Below are 27,759 nucleotides of genomic sequence, written 5' to 3' on the forward strand. Positions count from 1 at the left end.
TAACAGGGGAAGGAAGAAACAGATACTTTCTGTCCTTTTAAGTTGTAGCTTTCTTGAAAAACACTAAGCCTGGCACTATCCGGTTTGGCTCAGTGGATAGTACGTCGGCATGCGGATTGAAGGGTCCCGGGTTCGATTCCGGTCAAGGGCATGTACCTTGGTTGCAGGCTCGATCCCCAGTGGGAGGTGTGCAGGAGGCAGCTGATGTTTCTCTCTCATCGATGTTTCTAACTCTCTATCCATCTCCCTTCCTCTCTGTAAAAATCAATAAAATATGTTTTTAAAAAAACCAAAACACTAAGCCTGCAATTATACAAAGACATAAACCAAGTCAGCATTAACCCCAAAGGTAAAATTACATTTACATAGAAATTAGCCCAAAGTCCTTAGTTTACACATGCAAACCTGTCCTAAGTTGTTGAGCCTTTTCTGAAGGTATTAACATTTCAAAAGCTTTGTCAAGAACCTCCTATACTAATAGATGGTTCTGATTTTGCTTAATTATACACATACTTCTTTTTAAAACAGCATCACAGTAATTATATTTTCCTAGAAGGCAAAGAAATTCTCAGAGGTATTATAATAAGCATTTTCATAAGCAAATCAACAAAAAACAGAAGTGAATAATTATTCCGGGCAATGATAGAACTAAACGTTGGAGCTACAACCTAAAAAGGAATTAAGTAAAAACAATAACAACAATAAACATGTAGGAGAGGAGAAAAGACACTTTCTAACCTTGATCCTACTTTTGGGAGTTTAAAGACACAGATCAGTTCCTTTCTACTTCCTTCAAACATTGATGTAATAAGCCTGCTAGCAATTAGCATGGAACAAAACAGGACAAAACCCCACATATTTTTTCTTCTGGTTACTAAATAGTGTCATTTAAAAAAAAAACAACAACCCTCAAATACACAACTCCTACATGGAAGTCCTCCATAACTTGGCCCTACATCTTGGGGGGACCCCCCCCCCCCACAAACCCTTAATTTCCTCTTTTCTAATTTTACGTTCTATAGATAAAAATCGTATAGAAGTGGAAGAGGCAGAGGACATGAATTGCTCATGGCCTGGTGAAACTGCATGGTTACTGTGGGGCCCTGGTTCTCCTGTCCGACCTGGTAATGGGTGGGTTATACTGCAGGTGCTTCTCAGGGGAACCAACCATCAATGGCTCTTCTAAAGCAGGTATTTACTGAATGAGGGAACTACTGAAAGAAAAAAGAACAAGCTTGCTGAATGTCCATGGCCACGGTTTTACCTTTTCATTTAAATCTATTTCATTTCATTCTTCCAGCAAGGGAGTGGAAGGGCAAAGAAGGCAGCTGTTTTTACATTTATAAAATGGGAAAACAACACACATCCTTCCTACCTACAGATCCAAATGGCCTGTTTATTCAATTTTATTCTATACCAGTGGTTCGGCAGCTTTGGGTGCACGTTAGAATCATCTAGAAGCTTTAAACCCCCTAATGCCCAGGCTATGCCCAGGCTATGCCCAGGCTAATTAAATAAGAACCTCTGGGGGCATGGTGCAGGCATCAGTATTTTTCCAATCCCCCACCCCACCCCGGGGGATTCCAAAGTACAGTCATGACTGACATGGCTACCCCAATATGAGGTGTGGCAAAAATCTGCTTTCTGCCTTATATTACCAAATTTAGTTGAGTAGGGTCTGGAAAGTGCTCACCAAAAGATTCCAGAAAGAACCACCACTTTCTTCTCCCTTTGAGAAAAAAACAAACACTTGCCTCTCTGCTTAAAAATGTGGACATGTATATATGCTAGGAAGATGTCATGGGGACAATATCTGTGGAACATAAAGAATTAGCATTCTTCAAGAGTTAGCATGCTTAAGGCTGACTACCTGCAGAGAGCAGACATACAGAAGACTATGGACTGAGCATCTAAAGACTAGAGAGAAAGAGGTATGAATATCTACCTCACTGAATATATCACAGAGTACACTGGCGATGAATTCACTCATTTTATTTGCCTATGGCAGTGGTCAGCAAACTGCGGCTCGCGAGCCGCGGTTTGCCGCTCTGTTGACTAATGAGTTTGCCGACCACTGACCTAGACTCTCGATTCCAATAATTAAAGGCTGTTGTTGTTCCTTATGATTAAGCCCCTATCCCAGTGGTCGGCAAACTCATTAGTCAACAGAGCCGCAGTTTGTGTGGTAACAGATCTGGGTTTTTTTGTTTGTGTGTGTTTTTTTTAAATATATTTTTTATTGATTTCAGAGAAGAAGGGAGAGGAAGAGAGAGAAAGAAACATCAATGATGAGAGAGAATCATTGATCGGCTGCCTCCTGCACGCCCCCTACTGGGGATCAAGCCCCCAACCTGGGCATACGCCCTTGACTGGTAATCAAATCCAGGACCCTTCAGTCCACAGGCTGATGCTCTATCCACTGAGCCAAACAAGCCAGGGCAACAGACCGGTTTTGAGTGATGTGGTTAATAGAACATTTTTCTGAGTGTGTGACTAGGAGGGGATTAGGGCCATAAGTATGAGAGGTTTGTGTGCATGTGTGTGTACAGAAGTAAGAAATCTCCCTCTGGTTAAAAGTTTCTAGATAGGCCCGGCTGGCATGGCTCAGTGGTTGAGCATCGATCTATGAAACAGAAGGTCACAGTTCAATTCCCGGTCAGGGCACATGCCCAGATTGCGGGCTTGATCCCCAGTGTGGGACTTGCAGGAGGCAGCCGATCAATGATTCTCTCTCATCATTGATGTTTCTATCTTTCTCTCCCTTTCCCTTCCTCTAGGAAATAAATAAATAAATAAATAAATAAATAAATAAATAAATAAATAAATATTTTTAAATGTTACTAGATAGGATAGCACCTGGAAATTCATATTTAAGTATGAGAAATGCTAGGCCATCCAACTCCTCACCTCATCTATAAAACTAAATAGCTAGACTGGATGAACCCAGAGAATTCTCTTCTGATGTCAATATTATCTTGCTTGTCTCTCCTACTACTCCTAGTCTCCCCTTCCTATGGCTTTCAGTGATAACAAGAAGCTTCTCCAGGTCATTAATTCAGGCTCATTCCAGGCTCATAGTCCTACCCCCAAAAGAACATTCTTATTAGACAATCACTTAAGCTTTTAAGGATAAAGAAAGCTAGCACTACTTAAATGTCACACGATGCTTTTTAGCTACACTTGGCTAATAAAGGCCTTTTAATGTGTGTGTGTGGCATGGCACTACTTACAGGGTAGGGCAGGAACTGGCAGACAACCATAGTCCAGGCTACTGTCCTCAAGCCCATAGCACTCCTAGTGGGAGTGGCTGGGTCAGAGGTGACAGTCATCTGGCTATCTCAGCAGCTTTAGATCCAGAATGCCCTCTGACTGTGCTAGGCAGAGAACTGCTTTGAAATGAATAAAATTGATAGCTTTTCACTGGATACACATTAAATGAAATGGTATTTTTTCTTTAATACTAACTCACTAAGGATGTGCCAATAACATAGAAGCCAATCAAGATGGTAATCTCAGAATTAGGCGACAACACTTACCTGTGTTTTCTTATTAAATCTATTCCCTTGCATTCAAAAAACTCATTTACTGAGAGTCTCCTATGGTCTAGGCCAGCCTTGGGCAAACTACGGCCCGCGGGTCGGATCCGGCTGTTCTATCCGGTTCTCTTGCTCTCCCCTCCGCTCCTTTACTTTGAATTTATATTAGTTTACACAAACACTACATCCATGCTTTTGTTCCGGCCCTCCGGTCCAGTTTAAGAACCCATTTTGGCCCTCGAGTCAAAAAGTTTGCCCACCCCTGGTCTAGGCAGTGTACAAGGAACTGGGGATACAAAGATGACAGAGGCTGTGAGGGCACTGCTGGGACTCAGAGACCAGTCAATCCCAACTCCACTGCTGCCTCGAGTCTTCTCACTCCTGTATGCTTTGACCCCTTCACTCCTAAATGGGGACAGGCAAGTTACCTTACTGAGTCCTTGTGAGGATTCCATGGGGGTAATGCAAGTAAAGTGCATAGCATAATCACAGAGCCCCCAACAGCAAAGACTTCCAATTTATAAGGGAAATAGCACAAATTAAACACAAAATGGATGATTAACCATTTTAACCACAAGGATGATGCAAAGAATTATTTTGGTGTATGACAATTTGAGAAATACATGCAAAACCAAATGAGTTCCTGGATATGTCTTCCAAGGGTGCAAGTCACTCCTGCACTGTTTTCAAGGACAATAATCCTCAGGGGATGAGTGAGAACCTGTGTTCAAGACCAGCAGTGGTGTAGGGAGAGTCCTGCCATGCGACCCTATAACTTCTCAGAGAACAGACCACCTCACTAAATGCCCAGAAAGAAGTCCTAGCATCACCTAACCGTGGAGTGGCATGATCACTTTGACTGGATAAATGTCACAATGGCACAAATGTTCCTTTATCCAGAGTGAAACAGGGCAAAGAACTCTGGAATGACCGTCAAAGAACTCCCTAATTTTACCACACAACCTAAAGCATGTTTGGGGCAGGGTTCAGGGAATGTCACATGACCAAGGCACTTCAACACCCCCCAAGACGATTTGTACTACCTGTGAAAAATGGCAGTAACATAAAATCCTGTCCATCTGACTGAGCCATGTTCTAATCAAATCACACAAAGTGTGTGGCATCATTAGCAAAACCTAATGCCACACAAGATGAATTAGGGCACAAAAATGTGCTCAGCCTTCTTCCATGACTTTGGGAACTGCAGGGATTCCTCTCCCAGGTATGGTTCAGAACTCAGGCAATTTGTCCTGAGACCACAGTTGGGCTAAAAAAGTCTGAAAGTCATCACTTGCTCTCTGCAAACAAAAAGGAATTACCAACGCTTATCTGGTTTGCAAACTATAGTCCTTTGTTGCTGCCAAGTTGGCCAGCAGGACAGACTGATAAATTAGAATGTGGTCAATTTTAAAGATTTAACTCCCTTCGAGAGGCAACGCTTTCTCTTGAGATCCCAAGCACACAGGATAATTCTCATTAGCAATGCCTGCAAAGACAATCTCATTTCTACATTGAGCTGCAGAAGAAGGGAGGACTGATTTGAAGGAAAGAAAAAAAAAACTTAAATATACATATTTTATAATACTAGGCTTGAGTGAAATCAGTAAGAAGCCACAGGAAAGCAAATTAGTCCTTAGTTAGAGAAGGCAAATCATGAATGCTTAGCAGAATAAAATCTCAGAATCTATTTTTAAAATGAAAATCATTCCTGGCTCAACTGGACAAGCCTCACAACAGTCCCACTTAACCATCTGGAAATACTTCTTTGTTCAATTTTTGGAAGCGTTAAAAAAGAGAGACATAAAAAAGTCAGCTTTCTCTCAAAGGTAAAGAACTGCCTAATGTATATTGTCTTTTACAAAAATAGTCAGGAACAGGTTCTTAGAATATTATTTTAGGCAAGCTATCTAACCTGTGTTCTTTTCTCCTCTTTATATAATTAGTGCTTATCTATATACTAGTCCAGGGGTGGGCAAACTTTTTGACTCGAGGGCCACAATGGGTTCTTAAAATGGACCGGAGGGCCGGAACAAAAGCATGGATGGAGTGTATGTGTGAACTAATATAAATTCAAAGTAAAGGAGCGGAGGGGAGAGCAAGAGAACCCTCCGCTCTTTTGGCTCCGCGGGCTGGATAGAACAGCCGAACGGGCCGGATCCGGCTCGTGGGCTGTAGTTTGCCCACGGCTGGACTAGTCTATACTAATAAAAGAGTAATATGCTAATTAGACCTGGAGACCTTCCAGAGACCTTCCGGACGTCCTTCAGGACAAAGCCTGGGGCTTGGTCGGCCTGCAAACCACCCCAAAATGGCCCTCAGCCCATTGCCCAAGCTGGCCATGCCCCCCACAGGGACCCTCACCCCAATGGGGGCATGGCCAGCCTGCAAACGGCCCTCAGCCCCTCAGCCAGGATGGCCATGCCCCCCAGCAGGGACCTCCACCCTGAAGGGGGTGTGGCCAGCCTGAAAATGGCCCTCAGCCCCTCACCCCCTCACCCAGGCTGGCCATGCCCCCTAGCAGGAACCCCCACCCCCATGGGGTGTGGCCGGCCTGCAAACCACCCAGGCCCCTCACCCAGGCCAGCCCTGCTCCCCAAGTGGACCCCCACCCTGATCCAGGACCCCCTTCAGGGCAGACCAGCCGGCCCCCACCCGTGCACCAGGCCTCTATCTATACCAGTGGTTCTCAACCTTTCTAAAGCCGCGACCCTTTAATACAGTTCCTCATGTTGTGGTGACCCCCAACCATAAAACTATTTTCATTGCTACTTCATAACTGTAATTTTGCTACTGTTAATGAATCGTAATGTAAATATCTGAAAATAAATAAATAAATAAATAAATAAATAAATAAATAAATAAATACCTGTGTTTTCCGATGGTCTTAGGCTCTACAGCAACGGTTCTCAACCCGTGGGTCACGACCCACGGGTTGAGAACCGCTAGCAGGGTCGCTTAAGACCATCAGAAAACACAGATATTTATATTATGATTCATAACAGTAGCAAAATTACAGTTATGAAGTAGCCAGCGGTCCCAGATTGCGAGAGGGATGCCCACAAGGATCGGGCCTAAACAGGCAGTTGGACATCTCCTGAGGGGTCCCAGATTGGAGAGGGTGCAGGCTGGGCTGAGGGACACCCTCCCCCCGCCATGCATGAATGTCATGCACCGGGCCACTAATATATATAAAAGCTCAGCGACCAAATGGTGGAACGACCAGAATAACTGGTCGACCAGTCGCTATGACGTGCACTGACCACCAGGGGGCAGACGCTCAACGCAGGAACTGTCCCCTGGTGGTCAGTCCGCTCCCACAGTGGGAATGCCGTTTGGCTGACCAGGATGAGTGGCTGCTCCCACAGTAGGAGCAGCCGCTAGCAGGCCAAGGATGAGGCCGAGTCTCTGCACCTATCAAATACCTGAGACAATCCAGACTCTGGTCTGACCCCACCAGCTGATGCAGGCCCTCTAAGGTGTGTTCTAGAAAGAGTGCGGGGAGCTGGCATAGGCAGATGGCAAGAGGGGACGTGACTGTGGACCCCCCGGGGAGGCTGTCCTGATGGCTGAGGATCCTGGAGCACGGCTGTCCTGAACATCCCCCAATGGTGTCACCAACCTGGCATCACACATCAAGACATTCACCAAGTGGCCGAAACCGGTTTGGCTCAGTGGATAGAGCGTCGGCCTGCGGACTGAAGGGTCCCGGGTTCGATTCCGGTCAAGGGCATGTACCTTGGTTGCGGGCACATCCCCAGTGGGAGGTGTGCAGGAGGCAGCTGATCGATGTTTCTCTCTCATCGATGTTTCTGGCTCTCTATCCCTCTCTCTTCCTCTCTGTGAAATATCAATAAAATATATTTAATAAAAAAAAAAAAAAAGACATTCACCAAGTGACTTTGGGGTACAAAGCTCTCCACCAGGTTCCTCCAGGACACAGAACACGCTTTTACCCAAGACATTACCCCGAAATATCAACTCAGACTAACTTCCTCATTCAGTAGCCGCTCAGAGGGCAGGTCCACAGCTGCTCAGCTGACCAGGATGAGCAGAGCTCCCACAGTGGGCCGATCCCCGCAGGCCACGCCTCCCACCAGTGCACGAATTCATGCACCGGGCCTCTAATAAGGTAATAAAAGTCACAGGTATAAGTTCCAAAGATTGGAGCAGAAATGTTCACTTTTGTGTCCACCACAGCAATGTTTAAGTGAATAGTATGAAAAGCTTTCATTAAGGCTGAATGAATCTGACCATCAGGCTAGGCCACAGAGTTGGAATTAAACCACAGGATGTAAACCACACCTGACTGGGAAAGGTAAACCAGGTGACCTAGTAAACTTCTTTCAGAAGCTGCTTTTTTAATTTGTGGAAACTGTCCCAGATGACAAGATTATTATGAAATGAAGTTATTAATAAGCATTCATGGACAATGTGTTCTACTGGGTAGAACAAATTCGAGTAGAGTCCAATAGGAAGAACAGAGTTGGAGTGACTGTTCCTGTGTGGGAACCAGGCTAGATTAGCTTTGAAAACAATATGGAACATTGTCATCACCCTGTGTAACTCAAAAAACAAAACTTACAAAATCCCACATGTGAAGCCATAAAATAAGTATCAGGAAGTCCAACCCATTTCTGTTTTTACTCATTGCCAGTACAGATACATTTTTTGAAATTACTTTCAGAAACAGCCTTTGGTGCTCCTGTTTTGCTGGTGTCCTAATCTGTGCTTAATCTGCCTACTTGGGGCAACTACACTGAAAACGGTGTCTTGAAAGACACTCTTTACCTCCCTGTCCCTGGTAAGTTATTAGGAACAGAAAATGGAGTCATTTAGTTGAGCTTAACATACTATTAGCAAAACAAACAAGGATTCATTTTGCAAGAGCTTCTTTTTAGTAATAAGGTAAGACTCGGCCAAACCTTCCCTCTTTTACAATGCACTTTGTCTCATCAAAGACAATTATTCTCACCAATTTTCCCTCTCCTGGGAGGAGACATTCTAAGCAGACCATGTCTTTACTAAAAATATACCTGAGTCATTTACGCTGCTATTCCTCTTGGCATAAGCGCTCCGAACCACCTGCTCATAAACCTGAGCACCTATTGTCCTCATGTTGTCCCGGATCAGAATGCCTTGAGCTTGCATCATGAAGAGGTAGGTGTTCACTGCAGAAAAAAGAAGGGAGAGGAAAAAGAGGGTGAATTCAAAAGCAACCATTAAAACAAAACAAAAAACATATATAACCTTGGTTTCTTTACTTTTTTAAAAACTCTTTCAGCTCTAAAACCCTAAAAATGCCATAACTCTTGTTTTCCACACTGGGTTCAATGTTTTCAGGACACTAACATTCCTTGGGTAGCTAGCAGGACTTAGGGGGAATTTCTGTCAATATTCAGCAGTTGCAGAAAAACCATACATTTACAAAATTATACTCCACCAGGTCTTCAAATATTCAATCTGTATTCTAGCAAGGGGACGATCAGAAAGACCTTTATGAATCAATTAAAACCTTTTAAAAAAGATCTCTGATCTCACATGTATGCATAACCACAGAAACAGACAACAGTGTTGGTGATGGCCAGAGGGACAGTATAACGTTTCTCAACCTTGTGTAAAGTGTAAATAAAAGCATCTTTAAAAAAAATAAGTTCTCTGATCTCTTTAATTCACTTTCTCAACACTCAATGACTATATGCAGAGAATGGAAACCACTGACTGCTGTGCTTAATGAAACACTCAGATCTAGGTCTGGTCTTGGCAACCTTATGAAAATGGTGGACTAAGACTCCAGCTACTTTTCTTTGGGGTATTTGGAGAGAAAAAGAAAATAATGGAAGAATGTAATCAGTATTCACTACCCACCCACCTCAGCCCTAAAGTCCTAAGTAATGGGGAAAAAGAAGGGGCTAAGTTCAAGTGTCAATTGAAACATATTTGCTTTGCAATATGTACAAATATAAAATCATGATACTGTACAACCAACGCTAATATAATGTTATATATCAATTATATATTAACTAGAGGCCCGGTGCACGAAATTCGTGCATGGGGGGGGGGTGTCCCTCAGCCCGGCCTGCACCCTCTCCAATCTGGGACATCCCTCTCGCAATCCGGGACCACTGGCTCCTAACCGCTTGCCTGCCTGATCACCCCTAATTGCCTCTGCCTGCCGGCCTGATCACCCCTACCTTGCCCCCCGCCAGCCTGATCACCCCTACCTTGCCCCCTGCTGGCCTGATCGGACCCTAACTTGCCCCCCTGCCGGCCTGATTGCCCCTAACTTGCCCCCTGCCAGCCTGATCGACCCTAACTTGCTCCCCTGTCGGCCTGATCACCCCTAACCGCCTCTGCCTCGGCTCCCGGCCTAAGCCGCAGTCTGGCCTCACTCTGCAGGAGGTGACCTGGTGGATCAGGGGAAAGCGCCGCCCCCATTACCCCACTGCTCCTGCTGCCACTGACAGCATGAGCCTGGGCCCTTCGCAGCCGCGCCTTGGCCCTTCGCAGCCACCCGCGGCTGCCTAAGCCTGGGATCTTCACAGTCGCCCGCGGCTGCCTGCGCCTTAGCCCTTTGCAGCCTCATGCCCCCTCACTGCTCACCCTCCGGCTGCCAGCCTTGCTGCGATCGGAGCCTGTGGGCCATGGGGGAGGGCCCACAAGGTGCTCCATGCACCTCATGGTGACTGGTTGTTTGGTCATTTTGGTTGTCGCCTTTGGTCGTCCCTCACTGCCCCCCCTGCCAGCCTGGTCACCCCACACAGCCTGCCTGTTCAGTTTTCCATCCGGTCGTGACGGCCCCTGGCTCTTTATATATATGGATAAAAATCAGAACAGAACAAAAAATGTAACAAATGATTATTCTGATTAACTTCCCAATCACTGTCATTTTGGAAAAGTGAGTTCCACTGGGTTTTCTTTAAGTCTCTCTATGATATGAAACTCAGACATCACAAATACGAGTGAATATAATTCTGGTATTCCACTTGCCATCTCAAATACCATACCATCTGTTTTCAAGAAATCGAGAGGTCTAAAAACATACTTCTTAACTAGTCAATCTAGTTTACTCGCTTTCCCCACACCACTGTGAAAGAGGGATGTCTCACAGGGTAGCACATTTATAAACCTAAACTCTGGTGTATTCGATCCTCTGAACACTTGGTCGAACTCCAACCAAGCCCCAGGCAGGTACTCAATGCAGAGCTAGAGCCACTCCTCCAGATTGAATATACATGGCCTGCAGCTGCCCTGGCTCTTCAACTAGACATCATTACCATCACAGTGTCCTGTACCTAATGGGCAGTAAATAACTAAACGGGTGAAGTTTAGAGGTCAAATTACTTTATTCCAAGCTATTGTGTTTGGTGCTTGTGCTGGCGATAGGGGTGGACATGGGGACCCACCAACTTCATAACTCTCAATATTGAAAACCTCAGGTGGCCCACATTAAACAGGAGCATAAAATATTTCAAATCATCTCTAAGGTATATGCCGAGCCATAAAATAATAAACAAAAGAAGTCAATATTCAGAATGCTTTCAGAAATGAGGTAGCATTCTCAAAGTAGGTCTTGTGTTGACTGCAAGGCAAGCACCTGCTTAATTTCTGGCTTTGGCTGAGAATAGATCAGATAGTGTTTATTCTCTGTAGCTGGAAAATGTTACAAAAAAGATAGCTTCAAATCCTTTTAAAAAAAAATGTAATTCTGTGAAGCCTCTGAAAACAAAGAGTTATATTTCATTTCCTATTTACAGCAGATAGCACAGTGCCTGGTCACAGTGGTAGGCAGTCCATAAATATATGTTAAACATAAGATTTAAACTTCAATATCAAATTTCTAAAGTGGTTCTATGGTATTTTTTATCCTTTGGGCTACAGAATATGAACATCGCATACAGTATATTATATATAACTGCCCTGAAATCCTCCTTTCATTCCCAACCTACTATGAAACCAGTTGTCTTCAATAGCATAAAAACATGTATTCGTTGAACATTATGTGTAAAACTGTTAGGCACTGCCAAAAATACACTACCTCCTTCCCCACAAATTTCACTCTCTTCTCTGCAAAGGACACTTTAGTTAAGCCCCTTTTAAATTCTCTCCCTTTCTTAGTTCTAGGACCCCAAAAGTTAAAGCAGTTCTCAAACTTTGCCCTGCCTCTCTCCTGAGCAGCTTTTTAAAGCTTGCTTCCTAGGCCCCACCCCCAGAGACTCTGATTCAGTGTGTCAGAGAGGGGTAGCGAAGACTTGCACTCATAACAAGTTTACGAGTGATAGATGTGGTTGATCAGAGAACCACATTTCTGGAACCACAGTTCTAGGGAACTTCAGCTACATAATAAATAATAGCAAGTAACATTTACTGAGCAATTAGTTACATAATTCTTTATCTCATTTAATCCTCATAATTATCTTAATAGGAAAGTAAACAATCCAATTTACAGTCAACTTCTAGGCTTCAGTTTCTCCACGTAGGTCAACAGCGAAATGGACTTGAACCAGGACTAGAACTTATGCTCTAACCACTAAGCTTAAGACCTTGCTCATCCACGTTCTAGCCACAATCTCCTCAAAGATTTCAAGTACCCTGATGCTTTAAATAATTACTCTTAAGGAGACAGCTCTCAATCTTTATCTCTTACACCAAGCTGCCAGATGGATCTTTCTTAATTACAGATTTACCACACTGCTACAGCTCAAAGCCTTCTATGTCTCTTGCCTTCATCCCTGGGCTTCTGCTGACCTGCAGTGCTTCTGTTCTGCCAGGCAAACCTTATTAATCCTTCAAACCCGTTCACATACTTCTCTCTCCCCCTTCTCAAATCTCTATGGTTCTGTTACAGATTAGCAAAATGAGCCTTTTGTTTTGTTTTCTTAGTTTGCAAAGAACTGTCTCATGTGTCAGTATTGTCATCCAACCAATAAACTTAAACCACATCTTATTAATGCTTTTCCTAATTATCCACAGGAATGAGCACAATGCTGAAAAAATAAAATGCTGAGGAAATAAATTTTGCAAAACAAAAGAAAAAAATCACAAATTTACAGATTTGGGACTGGATGGGATTTTAAAGAGCACTTTTCAAAAACACCTAATGCTTTCACACCACCCCAAAACGATGCCTTCCAAGAACAGAGTCAGCATGTAAAATACAGCCAAAGTAAAGAAAATTTTACTTTGGGTTGGGTCCAAAATATCTCCCAGTCCCTTTTACCTACTGGTTCTCATTCTGCCCCTTGACAAAACAGTCAAATCCCTTTCCTGCATTTCAGATATTTTCAATCTCCCTCACACCCAACCAATCACCCTTACTTCTACCCTAACTGTCCAGTTCCCTCTCCCCCGCCATGTGCCCCTCCCATGGTATCATCACACTTCCCTCCCCATCCTGGCTGCTCTCCTATGGATACTGGCCCTATAGTCTACACTTGACAAAGGGCAGTGCCCATGCTGGCAGAGTAGCCCAGGTGCAGTCTGATGGGTCCAGAAACAAGCAAAATTACCAGCAGCCCTGTTCCATCTGTTACCGAAGCTCTGTCAACTCAAGCTCCCTCATGGAGACCCACAATTCACAATAACTCAAGACCAAAGAAATTCTCCGACATAGATGTTCAATGATCTAACCAACCCACCATTTCCCAAACCAGCGCCACCCTCCACCCCCATGGAATAATTAGTAACACCAAGTGATTCTCTATAGAACTCACAATGGGAAATTCTGTTTTGGATATTTCTGTTCATAGCATTTAAAACTTCCATTACATGGTAGTTAATCAGTAGATAATTAATACTGTTGTTGGAAAATAGTCACACCATATTATTGATTCATATTAAGCTTGCTGGACGCAAATCCTCAATCTTTTTAGATATGCTGCTGCTAAGTTACCTTCTCCTGTTCTGTGCCCATGCAGTTGGTTATATAGACCCAACTGTAAGAGCTTACAAGTGTCCCTATTAAAAGTCTTATTGCTAAATTTAGCCCATGGCTCTGGCCTAAACTAGGAAATGTATATGTACACACACTACTTTCAATCTAAATTATCTCATTTGAAATTCACGTGTTTGTGAAGCAGGTAACATCTTGATTTTTTAGTTTAGATAAGAAAGTCAAGTCCTCCAGAAGTCATTTACCCAAGGTCACAAGGTTAGTGAAGTCAAAAACAGAGAGAAGTGAGGTTCCGCAACATTTTGATGAGCTTTACTCTGAAAAAAAAAACCCAGTACTTTCCAATAATATGGTCCTGATCAACAGTGGCTGAATCACAGCTTAAAAACATTTTTTCTGAATTGACACACAGCTTTTAAATCCTCCATTGTTTCAGTATCTACTGAGTAGCTACTTGACTGAGTGCTTTCCACACACAGTACTAGGCCACTGGGGGACAAGGATGAGTAAGACAACACAGGATAAGGTAGACACAATTAAATAATTATAATACAGTATGATACGTGCTAAAATAACATTTACTACAAATTCAGGAATACTAATAACTTTTTTACACTTTGATGAGAAACTGTAATAGTTATCCAGCCCCATATGGAGGGATCTCTGATGACCACAATTTGGTTGAGAAAAATAAGCCCCATTCAGGTTTACCTAATGGGAAATGCCAGCCAGATGCAAATGTAAGAGCCTTGGGTGATGGCTTTAACTGAAGTTTCCAGGAGCAAAGCACTGGTCTCCTAACAGGAAGACATACTCTTCCCCTCTCCATTGGAATTCCAGTCAACTTCCATAGCCTATGAATCAGGTAACACGACTGTCACTTGAACACACACATTAATAAACCACTGACTCATAACAATTCCTCACAAGATAATGAAATCTGTTGTTTCAGATTAGGAGCAAAATGAACCCAAGAGGAAAAGAGAGAATCACAAGACTCTATATACTTAGGAGTCTATAATTTTTTATCCTAAACGTGTGTATCCTTAATGTTTGTTACATCTGGCTTGGTAAGCTGAAAAAGAAGTAGAAAAAGAAGGCCATTTCTTTCCTGATCACTCTTTAAAATCTGTGTCTTACTCTCAGTGCCCAAACACCCCAACACACACACACACACACACACACTCTCTCTCTCTCTCTCTCTACTTTCCCTGCTCTGTGTTTCTATTTAACATAGTACATATTTTTTTTATTTGTCTTGTCTACTGTTATCTCCCTCAATAGATTGTGAGCTCCATGAGGGCAAGATGCTATGCCCTCCCTGGTGGCTAGAACGGTGTGTCTGAAACACAGAAGATGCATAATAAACATTTAAATAAATTAGGATTTAAGTTGGGACAATAAACAAATGAATCTTCTGAACTCAGCTGTGCCTAAGGAGGCCTGGATAATGGTATTTAAGCCTTTCTCTTATATTACCTCCCTACTCCTTTATGAGAAGAACCCAAAATGTTGTGTTAACCAGCTTCACTGCACTAACCTGTTCCTAAGAAAATTTCAGCAATTCCTTTTTACCAATTGAGCAGAGCTCACCACCCCCCCACCCCTCCCCAAAAAAAGTTCTCTGGTACTCTCACTCCTCATGAAATTGTTTGGTTTTGTAATGTTCCTTAATATAAGGCACAAATTTATTCAAAACCTTGTGCAACATTATTTGTAATATGAGGAACCATTCAAAATAGCCCAATCTGAAAAGAGCTCAGAAGTCCATCAATAGAGCAGATTAAAAATGTGTAGCCTATTTAATTTCAGCATGATTAGAATAAGCAAACTACGACTATATGCAACCTCACAGATGAATCTCTCATATATTATGTAAAATGACACCAAAGAGCACATATGGTATAATTCCATGTACAGAAACCCAAACACAAGCACAACAAAACTATAGTGTTAGAAGTCAAGAGTATAGGTATGGGGGTAGGGGGACTGAAGGGGATTCTGGTTATCTTTTATTTCTTGACCTGGGTACTGGTTACATAAGTATACTCATTTTGTAAAAATTCATCAAGGTATTCACTTATTTGAGCACATCTTTATATATGTTATACGTTAATAAGGGAGCACAGGAGTACAGCTACTAAATCATGCTGTGAGGGCAGGGTCAGGAAAATATTCAAGAGGTGACTCTAGGACAGCCGTGGGCAAACTACAGCCCACGGGCCAGATCCGGCTGTTCTATCCGGTTCTCTTGCTCTCCCCTCCGCTCCTTTACTTTGAATTTATATTAGTTCACACAAACACTCCATCCATGCTTTTGTTCCAGCCCTCTGGTCCAGTTTAAGAACCCATTGTGGCCCTCGAGTCAAAAAGTTTGCCCACCCCTGCCTAGGATAAGGCCTTGAAAGAACAGCTCTGAAATAGGAAAGTGAAGGGCACAAAATGAAGACAAAGGGGCATAAAGGGAGAAAATACATTTGAGAAACTAAAAGCAGTTCGGTATAGCTGGAATGAAGGGTATGTACGGCAAAAACTTGAGAGGAGGCTAGAAAAACAGAGGGAGCAAGATCACAAAGGGCTTAATGTGCTATGCTTAGGGGCTTGACATTGAAGAAATGGTCCCGGATCAGATTTCAGGTGTGCCAACTAGGCGGTATCAATCAAAACGAATAAATTCACCCCAACTCAAACTTATGGCTCCAGATAAAAGACTGAGCTTTTTAGTATCCATACAAATTGCTTAAAGGGAGGAGGAAATCTTTGGATGAATTGAATAGGTTCTGTATGTAGAATCCCATTTGGTTACTGAAAGTTGGGTGTCCAAATCTTATCAAAGGTTGTGTTTTTATTTTCTACATGAATTAGCAGGAGGAATAATACGCTATCTGCCAAATCTTGGAGCAAGAAGATGGAGTGATGATGTCAAGATATAAAGCCGGGTACCACTAATAGTAACCAAGGCCAGGGACAGCTGGGGCAGGAAGCAGGCATTTGGCAGTCAGAAAAGGTGCTGCTTAGTGTTAGGGTGGGCCTGTCAGACTAGGTATTCTTTCCCTGGATTTACTCACATCATGCATCTTTGTTCTGAAAACCCCTTACAGACCACACGATGTGTGATTTATAACAGAGTCAAGTACAGTCCATGAAAACACTAGAACAAATCTATGGACCAGGGGTTATACCCCAATTTGTAGGTCCCTGCTTTCAAAATAAAGGACAGGGGAAAGAGAGAAAAGGGAACAGAAGCAGAAAAGGAATAAATAGAAAAAAAAAGAAAAGAAAAGGAAGTTTCTCACTGTTTCCCTCCTCCCATCCTATCTAATAAAGGAGTAATATGCAAATTGACCATCACTCCAACACACAAGATGGCTGCCACAAGATGGCCAGCAGGGGAGGGCAGTTGGGAGGGACCAGGTCTGCAAGGGAGGGCAGTTGTGGGCAATCAAGCCAGCAGGGGAGGGCAGTTGGGAGGGACCAGGCCAGCAGAGGAGGGCAGTTGGGGGCAATCAAGCCTGCAGGGGAGGGTAGTTAGGGGTGACCAGGCCTTCAGGGAAGGGTAGTTGTGGGGGACCCAGGCCTGCAGGGGAGAGCAGTTGGGGGGTACCAGGCCTGCAGGGGAGGGCAGTTAGGGGTGACCAGGCCTTCAGGGGAGGGTAGTTAGGGGCAAACAGGCTGGCAGGGGAGCAGTTAGGCTGCAGGGGAGTGATTAGGGGGTGATCAGGCTGGCAGGCAGAAGCGGTTAGGGGCAATCAGGAAGGCAGGCAGGTGAGCAGTTGGGAGCCAGCAGTCCTGGATTGTGAGAGGGATGTCCGACTGCCCGTTTGGTCGGACATCCCTCGAGGGGTCCCAGATTGGAGAGGGTGCAGGCTGGGCTGAGGGACAACCCCCTCCCCCATGCACAAATTTCATGCACCGGGCCTCTAGTCTTACCTAATAATAGACAAACATGTAAATTGACCGCACCTCCGCTACGCCCACAGCCTATCAGAGTGAGTATGCAAATTAGAAGGCCAAAGATGGCGGCCGCCCAGCTGCTCCAGGCGTGGAGTGGCCAGGTCAGGCAGGACGCCTACTATGAGAGGGAGGGCGGGAGGCGAAGGGATCTACAGGAGCAGAGTACCGCAGCGAAGACAAGATTGCAGACTCCGGAGTCTGCAGCGAAGACGAAGATGGCAGACTCCGGCCCTAACTGGTTTGGCTCAATGGATAGAGCGTCGGCCTGCAGACTGAAGGGTTCCAGGTTCAATGCCGGTCAAGGGCATGTGCCTTGGTTGCGGGTGCATCCCCAGTGGGGGAATGTGCAGAAGGCAGCTGATCGATGTTTCTCTCTCATCCATGTTTCTAACTCTCTATCTCTCTCCCTTCCTCTCTGTAGAAAATCAATAAAACATATTAAAAAAAAAAAAAAAAAAAAGATGGCAGACTCCAGCCTGAGTCTGCAGCAAAGATGAAGAAGGCAGACTCCGGCTGGAGCGAAGGCCTGGGTCCCGGATGCCGGAGGAAAACCGGTGCTGGAAGCCAAGGAAAGGAAGGCCTATTGCACGAATCTCTTCGTGCAACGGGCCTCTAGTATATGATATACATTAAAGATATAATAAAAATTAAGATGAAAAAACAGAAATGTGTCCGGGGACTGTTGAAACTTGATTTTGCCATGCTAGAAAATCTGCAAAACCTGCACTACCTTTTCTGACCAATATTTTCTGAGAAAAACCAGAACCTGAAAAATAATTGATCTCTAGCCCCAAAATCAGAGATGATCAGTGTTCATTGCTCTGCACAACAGATGTTGTGTAAAGAATAAATCCACTTATTCTACTTACAGAGATGGATTCCTGTAAAAAGTATATACTTACTGAGTCCCTATGAACCAGTGCTTCTCTAAATACCTGTATACATTATCTCATTTCATCCTCACAAGAAACTGAGAGGTAGGTTATTGCCCTCATTTTGTAAACGAGGGGAATGAGGTTTAAATAAGAAAGGACTATGTGGAGCCCAGATTTCACAAGAAGCCTTTGTCCCCAGAGTCAAGTGTTGAACAATCATGTGCTACCGTCTCTCAGTTTCCCAATGCCCAGAAATCCCCCGAATCCACAGCTATCACTCCCACATTTTGCTTATTGGTTCCTTTTACCTGGCTCTTTACTGTTGATATTTTATATATGATTGTCCCAATATTTCACGTCAGTAGTGGATTCCAATGCTCACAATAAAATAGGTTGCATCCTTAAAATTTTTAATAAGTTCTGTAAGAATTTTTTGTAAGTTTGAAGCTCTAATGTGAACCCTAGAATTTTTATATTTGAGATTTAATTAAAATAATACCCAATGATACTCATACTCTACACTGAGAGATAGGTCCAAGGTTGTGGGTGATATATTTGAGAAAGAAAAAATAACTTTTTTTTTTTTAATGAGGCAAGACATTTTTTTACAATAAAATTTCACCCGTTGACACATCTATTTTAATGTTCTGGAGCAATTGTGTGACAATTTTCATGCAAAAAAATATTTAAAGAAAACTGTGTGTTGGGATGTGAGGAGGAATTAAGAGTAAGGAATCCCAACAATTACTTTTTGGGGAACATTTCATTTGATGAATCTTTTGCTTTCCTCCTCCTTCCCATTTGAGGCAGAAAAACCACCAAGTCGATCATAGGTTATGTTTTCCACCCTCTCTCTAGATTTTATCCCCAGCTATTAAAAAAAACAAAAACCCAAGTGGTAAAAATTAACAGCTATGAAATACCCTGTAAACATTTCCGCTGACCTGTTAGTCTATGTTCTGTTAAATTATTAAACTGTACTTGAGATTAGAAATGAAAATGCTGCCTACACAGATACTAACTAGCTGTGTAGTCTATAGCAGTGATTTTCAGCAGGTGTGCCACAGAATTGTTAAAGCATGCAATACCTGACTATTTTAGTCAGGAGCACTGACCTCTTTCCCCTTAGATTGTCAAATAAAATAATAACAAGAACCAACACAACAATAGCCGTCCAGTGTGAACGAATAAAAATTATACCTATCTTTTAGGTCAGATCAGCGAAATATATAACATATTTTTTGCTGTGCTGCAGAATTTTAGTAATTAATCTATGTGTGCCGTGAGATTAAAAAAGTTGAAAATCGCTGGTCTATGGTAATCACTTAACTGATTCAGCTTTGTTTCTCCCCAAATTCTTAATAGCATGATCAATTTACCAACATCCAGAAGTAGAGAGGGGCTCAGCAAACAAGGATGCCCAAATCTTGCACTGTATAACCTAAATGTAACCCTGGGTCAGAGGAAACTATAAATTACCTTTGTGGTGCCGTCTGCATTGATGCCTGTATCTACTTTGGCCTGCCCGGGGGTAAAGTTTCAGACTGAGTACAGATGTCCCCGATGGGAATGTGCTAGAAGAGACACAGACCAGCAGAGCAACAATGTTCTCTGGAGCTGACTCTAAACAAAGGCTCTGCCCACCTCTTTGGCCTAACCTCTCCCCCTTTCTATCCCACTGACCAGACAGAACCATGCCTGCTGCCCCTTCTGACACCTCTCCTCTACATGACTGTGCTCTGGTGACAACTGTCATACCTAGCTTTAATGGCTCTTTTCATAGCTTTTCCTGACAGCATCCCACCTCCACGATTAGAAGTGTCTTGGCTCCTTCCCAACTGATACGCAAACTTCCGTCCATAACTCCTAGAAATCTGAGCATGTCTCTTCCAGCAGGCTGTAACTTCTTAAGAGTACAGACGGTCTTATCCTTTTATTCATCTACAATGTCTGATAAATAGTAAACACTCAGCTAATTGATTAAATTAACAAATTACAGCTTAGTGTGCAGCATGCTGTGGCCACTTGGTGAAGGTACCGTGTTTTCTCAAGTTAGAAGTAAAATGATTTTTCTGCAACCACAGAATAAAGATTCTATAAGCCAGAAAAGGGCAGAGTGAAACTGATACTCGACTAGCTTTGCTGGTGTAAGTGTGAATCGGTACAACCCTTTGGGAAAACTATTTGCACATTCTACAAAGAGACACACCCTCTAATCTAGCAATTTCACATAAATTATCCCAAATATGAGGACATTCTGTGCACAGCTTATTATTAAATTATTTCTAAAAGAACTTGGAAAACAACTCAAAAGCAACAACAAAATAACAGGTAAGTTAACTGATACATACACTTGATAGAATCTTATATAGCTTTATTTTTATTTTTTAAATATATTTTTATTGATTTCAGAGAGGGAGAGAGAGATAGAAATATCAATGATGAGAGAGAATCATTGATTGGCTGCCTCCTGCACGCCCCCTACTGGGGATCGAGCCTGCAACCCAGGCAAGTGCCCTTGACCAGAATCAAAGCCAGGACCTTTCAGTCTGCCAGCCAACACTCTATCCACTGAGCCAAACCAGCTAGGGAAGAATCTTATATAGCTTTAAAAGGAACAGCAATGAAACCTTATAAATAGAACAAATGTAGAACACCTAGCATAGACTATCATACTCTTACTCTCTTATAAAAATCTTCCTTCTCAGGAAGAAAGGTGGAGGGGAAACTCCTGGACTAAGGAGGCCAATAACATTGGTGTGAGTTCTGTCCCTGGATGGCTTTATGGTCCTCTCTGGACCTCAGCCAATCACATCTAGAAGATGGTTTTATTGAACTAGATAAGGCTTTCTCAGTCTTTTCAACCAAGCCCCAACCCCCATCACTGATACACTGAAAAGCTATGAAAAGAGCCATGAAAGATTAGTTAGAGCTTTAATGTCACCAGAGCACATTCATACAGAGGTGTTTTGCAAATAAAAACCTTAGTTTGTATTTACACTGAATGTTTTCAAAATATAAATTATATAATATTGACTATGCTTTTACAAATTACACAAACCCCTGTAAATTCTGATTCTTCTCCCTTCTCTTTGGACCTTGAGAATCACTAGACTGCAAAGTCTCTCTCAACTTAAAATCCCACAATTTAAAAGTACAGCATAAGGAACAGAGTCAATAATATAGTGTAATTATGTACTGTGCCAGATGTTACTAGACTTATGTGGTCAACCATTTTGTAAGTTTTATAAATGTGGAATCACTATGTTGTACATCTGAAACTAATATAATAGTGTATGTCAACTATAATTAAAAAATCAATATTAAAATAAAATCCCATAGTTATAATTTCATTTTTTCCTCCTCCCTTCATTTTGGAAAATCTGGTTTACATACACCTCAGATTTACATCCGTCTGTCTTCCCTCTTCTCCCTTTCCATAGAGGATTAGAGTGTGACTGTCCTACACGGTTGGCTTTCCTTTCCAGAACAATGATGCTCTAGCCCTCGTTGTGATAAAGCTGGGGAGTAGTACCTGAATTAGATGGAAAAGCACATTTCCATAGCCACCTCCTCCTTCATACATACTGGTCAGGAGATTGTACTGGAGTTACCTAGAGTGGACATGGGTCTAACTCTTTATATTTCCTTTCTTCCTCTCTTAACATGCTGAAAAATTTGCATTTTAGAGATGATTTAAAAGAATACAATTCTACAACAAAGAACTGAATTCTGAAATGCTCTCCACCTGCAACTAAGTTTCTTCTATACCTTTGCAAATGTGTAAGGCAAGATTTTAAAATGAAGCTAGAAATTACTTACCTAAATTGATTCAAAAGAGTGATCATAATGAATGTTGGTAAGAACTGGGAAAATAGGTACCTCGTACCTTGTAGGAAGGAACATAAATTGGCATATCACATAGAGAGCAACCTGGCAATAGATATCAAAGTGAAATGCTCATACTCTAACCCAACAGTTCCCACTTTCAGGTATTCACCCTAAAGAAGCAACTGGACAAACAAGATGTTCAGGATGTCTATCTCAGTATTAATAAAAAGCCGTGGGGGTTCAGAATGACCCACCTGAAGATGTGCCTCAGTGGTGTGCAGATTACTTTGAGCAAAAGGCAATTTTAGCTTCAGGCCCAAAAGAAACTTCTGCCCCTCCCTTTAACTACCTAGAAAAACTTGAATTAGGGGTCTTGCCCATAAGAAGAGACTATCAGAGATAACTTCTTTTGACCTATCTACAGGGCAGGATGAGCTTCGATTTACTAAATGTCCGTTCTTTATGCAAAGACCCTCTGAAGCCCCCAATTACCACATCCCTACCTCAGGATGTCAAATACCTCAATCTCCCTTTCTATCTCTGAACCTCTCCTGCATGTGGGGTCTCTGACTCTCTCAGGGATGCAGGGCTCCCTTACATATGTATATAGTAAATTTGGTTATTTTCTCTTGCTAATTTGCCTCATGTCTATTTGATTATTAGATCAGCTTGAAGGTAGAGGAAAGTTTGGTTCCTTCCCCAACAAAGCAAAACCACACACCTACCTAAATGTGCAACAAAAGGAACTAGGGGGAAAAATTATGTCAAAGTCACCCCATGGAAAACTAAGCAATCATTATTTCATTTTTTAAAAGATCATATTGCATGCCTGGCCAGTGTGCCTCACTGGTGAAGAAGTCAGCCGGCACACTGAGGGGTCTCGGGTTCAATTCCCAGTCAAGGGCTCGTACCTGGGTTGCAGGTTCAATCCCCAGCCTGGTTGGAGGAGTGTAGAAGGCAACCAATCAATGTCTCTCTCAGAGATATCTCAGAGATATCTCTCCCCCCTCCTCTTCTCCCCCCCCCCCCCCCCCGCCTCTTTCACTCTTTGAAAATCAATAGAATGAATGGAGAAAATCACCTCAGTGAGGTTTAGCAACAACAAAATCATATGTACCAGGTAGCCCTGGCTGGTGTTGGCTCAGTTGCTGGGCATAGTCCTAGGCACCAGAGGGTTGCCAGTTCAATTCCAGGTCAGGGTACCTGCCCAGGTGTCAGCCTTAATCCCCAGTAGGGGGTGTTCCAGAGGCAGCTAATCAATGTTTCTCTCAGGTGTTTCTCTTTCTCCCTTCTACTCTCTCTAAAAATCAATTAAAATATTTTAAATCATATTGTATAACAATGTATATAGTATATCATATTTGTGTTAAAGAAAAAGACACAAGAAAACATATGCACAAAACAATTTTAGAAATTGTACATTTAAATGTTCAGTGTCATTTCTGCTTAGAATTATGGGTCATCTGCACTTTCTTTTCTTTGTTACTATGTAGCATTTCCATGACTGTCAGAAAAACTCTTGTATGATAAAGAGATTCTCGGTTCCAACAGTGAAAATTCTTGCAGTAACCAAATCTGTTTGAATTGACTTCAAATTGCAAGTTTCCAGAGTTACTGAGAATGCCTTTTTTATACAGTCCGTGTTTAATATCTATGAACATTTTAATGAATGCTGCCTTAGGACATCCTCTTTTTCTTTCTTTTCGTTTTTTACATTTTTAATTGGAGGGTACAAAAAACACACACACACACACACACAACCAAACTTTTGTCTTATGAGAGTTCCCCTTTTTACTGCTCCAGACTGTTAAAGAGAAAACCACAGGTGGCACCAGTGCTAAAAGCCCATGATACCAAACCTAGATTTAATGGCTGATCAAACTGCAGTTTAAACCTCTCCCAGAATTATCATCTTAATCAAACAGTCTGAATTTTCTGATCAACACCAATGAGGAACCTGTCCACCCCCATAGAAAGAGGCAATCTGCATGATAAAAACCTTTTCGGTTCTCAACCCCCACCCCCACCCCCGCAAGATGTCTTTTATTTTCTTATGTTTATAGCTCCCTTGCCCATAGAAACCTTCCATTTTATACAACCCCTCAGAGCAGCCTTTTAGTTGCTGTATGAAATGCTGCCTGATTCATGAATTGCTTAATAAAGCCAAATAGATCAAGTTTACTCCACTGAGTTTTGCTTTTTAACAACGCACAAATGATTTCCCCAATCCCAAACTATTATTCCACCTCACCTACCCCCAATGATTTATAATTATCCTAAAACCTCTGGTGCTTCTCATTATAACTTCACAAGCAAGTTTCCTCTGTCTAGCTGACAATCCTAAAGTATTCTTCTATTGGCAGTTCTTTAGTCTCCCTCCTGATCCTCTTTTAGAAAGGAGATTATTCTCTGTGTCATGGGGATAATATATTATAATCATATTACTGTTAGCCTGAAAGACCATAACAGACTAAAAGGGTTATCTACTCTTTGGGAATTTAAGTGTTTCCAGAAGGCATCATTCTAGCCAATATTAACACCCAAATTGTCAGACACATGAAATCAGAGCCATGATTTCCATAGAAAGGGTAAAATTATCAGAGAAAGCACGAGAAAATGTCTTGACTATAAGGCAAAAACACATAGGAAAACATACCCTGTAGGTATGAAATCTTTCCTCCAGACCAGAGGGCTTGACTTTTTCAAACATCAAATGATAGTCCTAGAAAGGAGTCCTCTGAGCCATGCAGAACACTCATTTGCTGTCATCTATCATATTGTCTTTCACTGGATCCAGAATGATCAGACATTAACTTTTTTTCTTTAGCTCACCTGATAAAGTAATGCAAGACCCACCAAGTCCTCAGAAACAGAAGGCCCAACCTACTCTACAAGGGAATGTTGAAAAGCACAATGCATGATCAAAACTTGTAAGATGACTCTTACATTAAAAACGAATTCTTCCCAGAGATGACTTGATTGCAAAGGGGAAAATGCACATTTACAATGGAGAGATAAGACAAGCATCATTTGCCCAAGGGATCAAACTGGACCTCACTAACATTGGAACAAGCCAACATGACCTTCAAAGTATTCTCGCCAAAAACTTTTAACCTAAATCTAACCAAGATTTTAAGCTATCTTCCTGTTTACAAAAATACAGGGGATTAACAAACACATCAGAGTGATACCTGGTAATTAAAGAATGTAAACAGTCTATAAAACACTGGCATGGACTCAAAAAAGTTACTATAATGGGGGAATAGGGTTGAGAAGGTGGCTAAGACTGAGACCAAAGAGATATAATCAAATATGTGACTTTGGGGGAGAGCAACTATAAATAACATTTTGAACACCACTGGGGAAATTTGGCTACGTACTGGATATTAGAAGATATTAGGAAAAGTACTCTTAATTTTCTTAGTGGTTACTTACAATAATATTGTGATTATATAAGAGAATACTAGCCTCATTTTTTAAAAAAGATGTATGCTGATGTATTTAGAGTTTAAGTATATTGATAACACTTTACAATTTAATTTCACATGGTTTAGGGGGGTAAAAAGAAAGCCAGAGTTAAAATAAAGCAAAATGGAAATAATTGTTGACTCTAGGTGGAGGATTATGTATTCATTGTGTTCTTTTAACTGCTCTGTATGTTTAACTTTTTTTCAAAATAAAAGGCTGGAGAAGTTTTATTTTGGATGTATGTAAATTGCCAACTAAAATAAAGTACACTAATATCATAATCATACTAAGAATCCTGTAAATGTGTCCAAAATTATAATACAGGGAGCAAATACCTTAGAAATGTTCACATCATAAGTTAAAGCTTCAGCTATTCTATGCCCCTCCCCCTTCTTTGTTTTGTTATTGGAACCAAGAATTGCATTTACTCTATAGCTATAATTTCATAGAAGAGCTGAACAGAAATGATAAATATTTCTGTTACTCTCTCACTTAATCTTTGAATGGCTTTCCACTGCCTTCACAGTCAAGTTCAAATTCCTCATGGTTATTAGCATGCCTTAGAACAGGGGTGGGCAAACTTTTTGACTCGAGGGCCACAATGGGTTCTTAAACTGGACCGGAGGGCCGGAACAAAAGCATGGATGGAGTGTTTGTGTGAACTAATATAAATTCATTACATAAAAGGGTACGGTCTTTTTTTTTTATTATTTCAATAGTTTTATTCATTTCAAACATTTTAACAAGAAGAATGTAAACACTGATTATTATAATTTGAAACTTCAAAAAATGGAGGAATCATAGCACAATAACATACCTTATATTGAAGATGGCAAAGGCAAAATAAAATTGCCTAACAAAGGAAAGGTACAAAAGCCTTTCAAATTAAACTTAAATATAATAAAATAATTTAAAACTAAAACAAATAGAAAAGAACAAAATGTGTAAACAGTAAATTAAACATTTAGCTAATGCTCTGATACTGTGCTCTCCAGGGGCGTGTCTCCCTACATCACCACGATAACGTGTCTACGCATTCCCAGGGTGATGTCGGGGACGCGTCCGCGGGCATTACAAGGAGCCTCTGGAAGATTGAGAGGTTGTTCCTTCTACTGAATGGGCGGATATAAATCCTCCCACTCAGAAGAAGGAGCTGCAGCCGTGTTTCCCGACGTTGCCATGTTAACACTGCTGCTGGTGGTGAAGGAGCAGAGGGGAGAGCAAGAGAACCCTCCGCTCTTTCGGCTCCGTGGGCCGGATAGAACAGCCGAAGGGGCCGGATCCGGCCCGCGGGCTGTAGTTTGCCCACGGCTGCCTTAGAAGAATCCATAAAACCTTGGCTCCTCTCTCAGATCCTGCCACTCCCCAATCCCAACCACAATGGGCATCAGCAATTCTCTAAAACCAGCCAAGGTATCAGACAATGTGCTCATATTGTCCAACAATTAAAGACACAAAACTCAAGATGAAGATAAGAAAAAAATCCCAGGAAAAATCAACTATCATAACAACAGCATGAGCTCAGGATGAAAAGGTGGAGAAGGGGAAAAATTCTAGTGAAGTCCAAACCCATCTTTACATCCCTTGCCTTTACCATGTAGAATTCCTAAAGTTGGCTTGTTTGTGGACCTGATAAATTACATTCATAGTGTGGATAACAAAGGGACCACAAGCTCAGGGGAGGGCAAGCTCAGGGGAGGCCTGCAGAGCAGACCTTACCAACTCAGAGACCTAAAGTAACCACATAGGATGATCTGAACTTAACACCTTAACTAAAAGTGAGTCACTGCTGATAGTCATATCCTAGGCCTGTAGCTTCCTTGACAAAGGTCAGTCTTTACCTTAACTGAGCCTATCTATTGCATCTATGATAACATACCTTTGGAATGTTATCAGGGCACAATCTCCCACCAGGAGACCACAGAACCACTCGTTGTTATCTGTTCTCCCACTTACAGCTCTATATGCTATAAATATTGTGTCTATTTTACTTTTTATACAATCTCAGATTTCCCCACTTTGCTTTCTCCCATTTCCCTAACTCTATCACCAATGGATTTCATGTAACCCCCTTACGTCTCCTCCTTTAATTCTGATGTGTAAAATAAGTGGTAAAACCACCATTTTCTGGGGCATTTTCTCAATCCGTTGAGATTTTGCTTCCAGGAATTGTCATCAGTTTGATTGAAATAAACTCATAAAAATT

General features: G+C 42.1%; 1 protein-coding gene across 1 annotated transcript in view; it reads right to left on the reverse strand.

The window, feature by feature from the left end:
• Positions 1-27,759, reverse strand: part of B4GALT5 (beta-1,4-galactosyltransferase 5) — an 89,310-nt gene that overhangs the window by 20,765 nt on the left and 40,786 nt on the right. Inside the window, exon 2 of the mRNA XM_080682974.1 lies at positions 8,570-8,704. Coding sequence (XP_080539100.1) covers positions 8,570-8,704 — 135 coding nt within the window. The remainder of the gene's footprint in view (positions 1-8,569; positions 8,705-27,759) is intronic.

This window comes from Plecotus auritus (assembly GCF_963455305.1).
Source record: "Plecotus auritus genome assembly, chromosome: 8".
Classification (NCBI taxonomy): Eukaryota; Metazoa; Chordata; class Mammalia; order Chiroptera; family Vespertilionidae; genus Plecotus; species Plecotus auritus.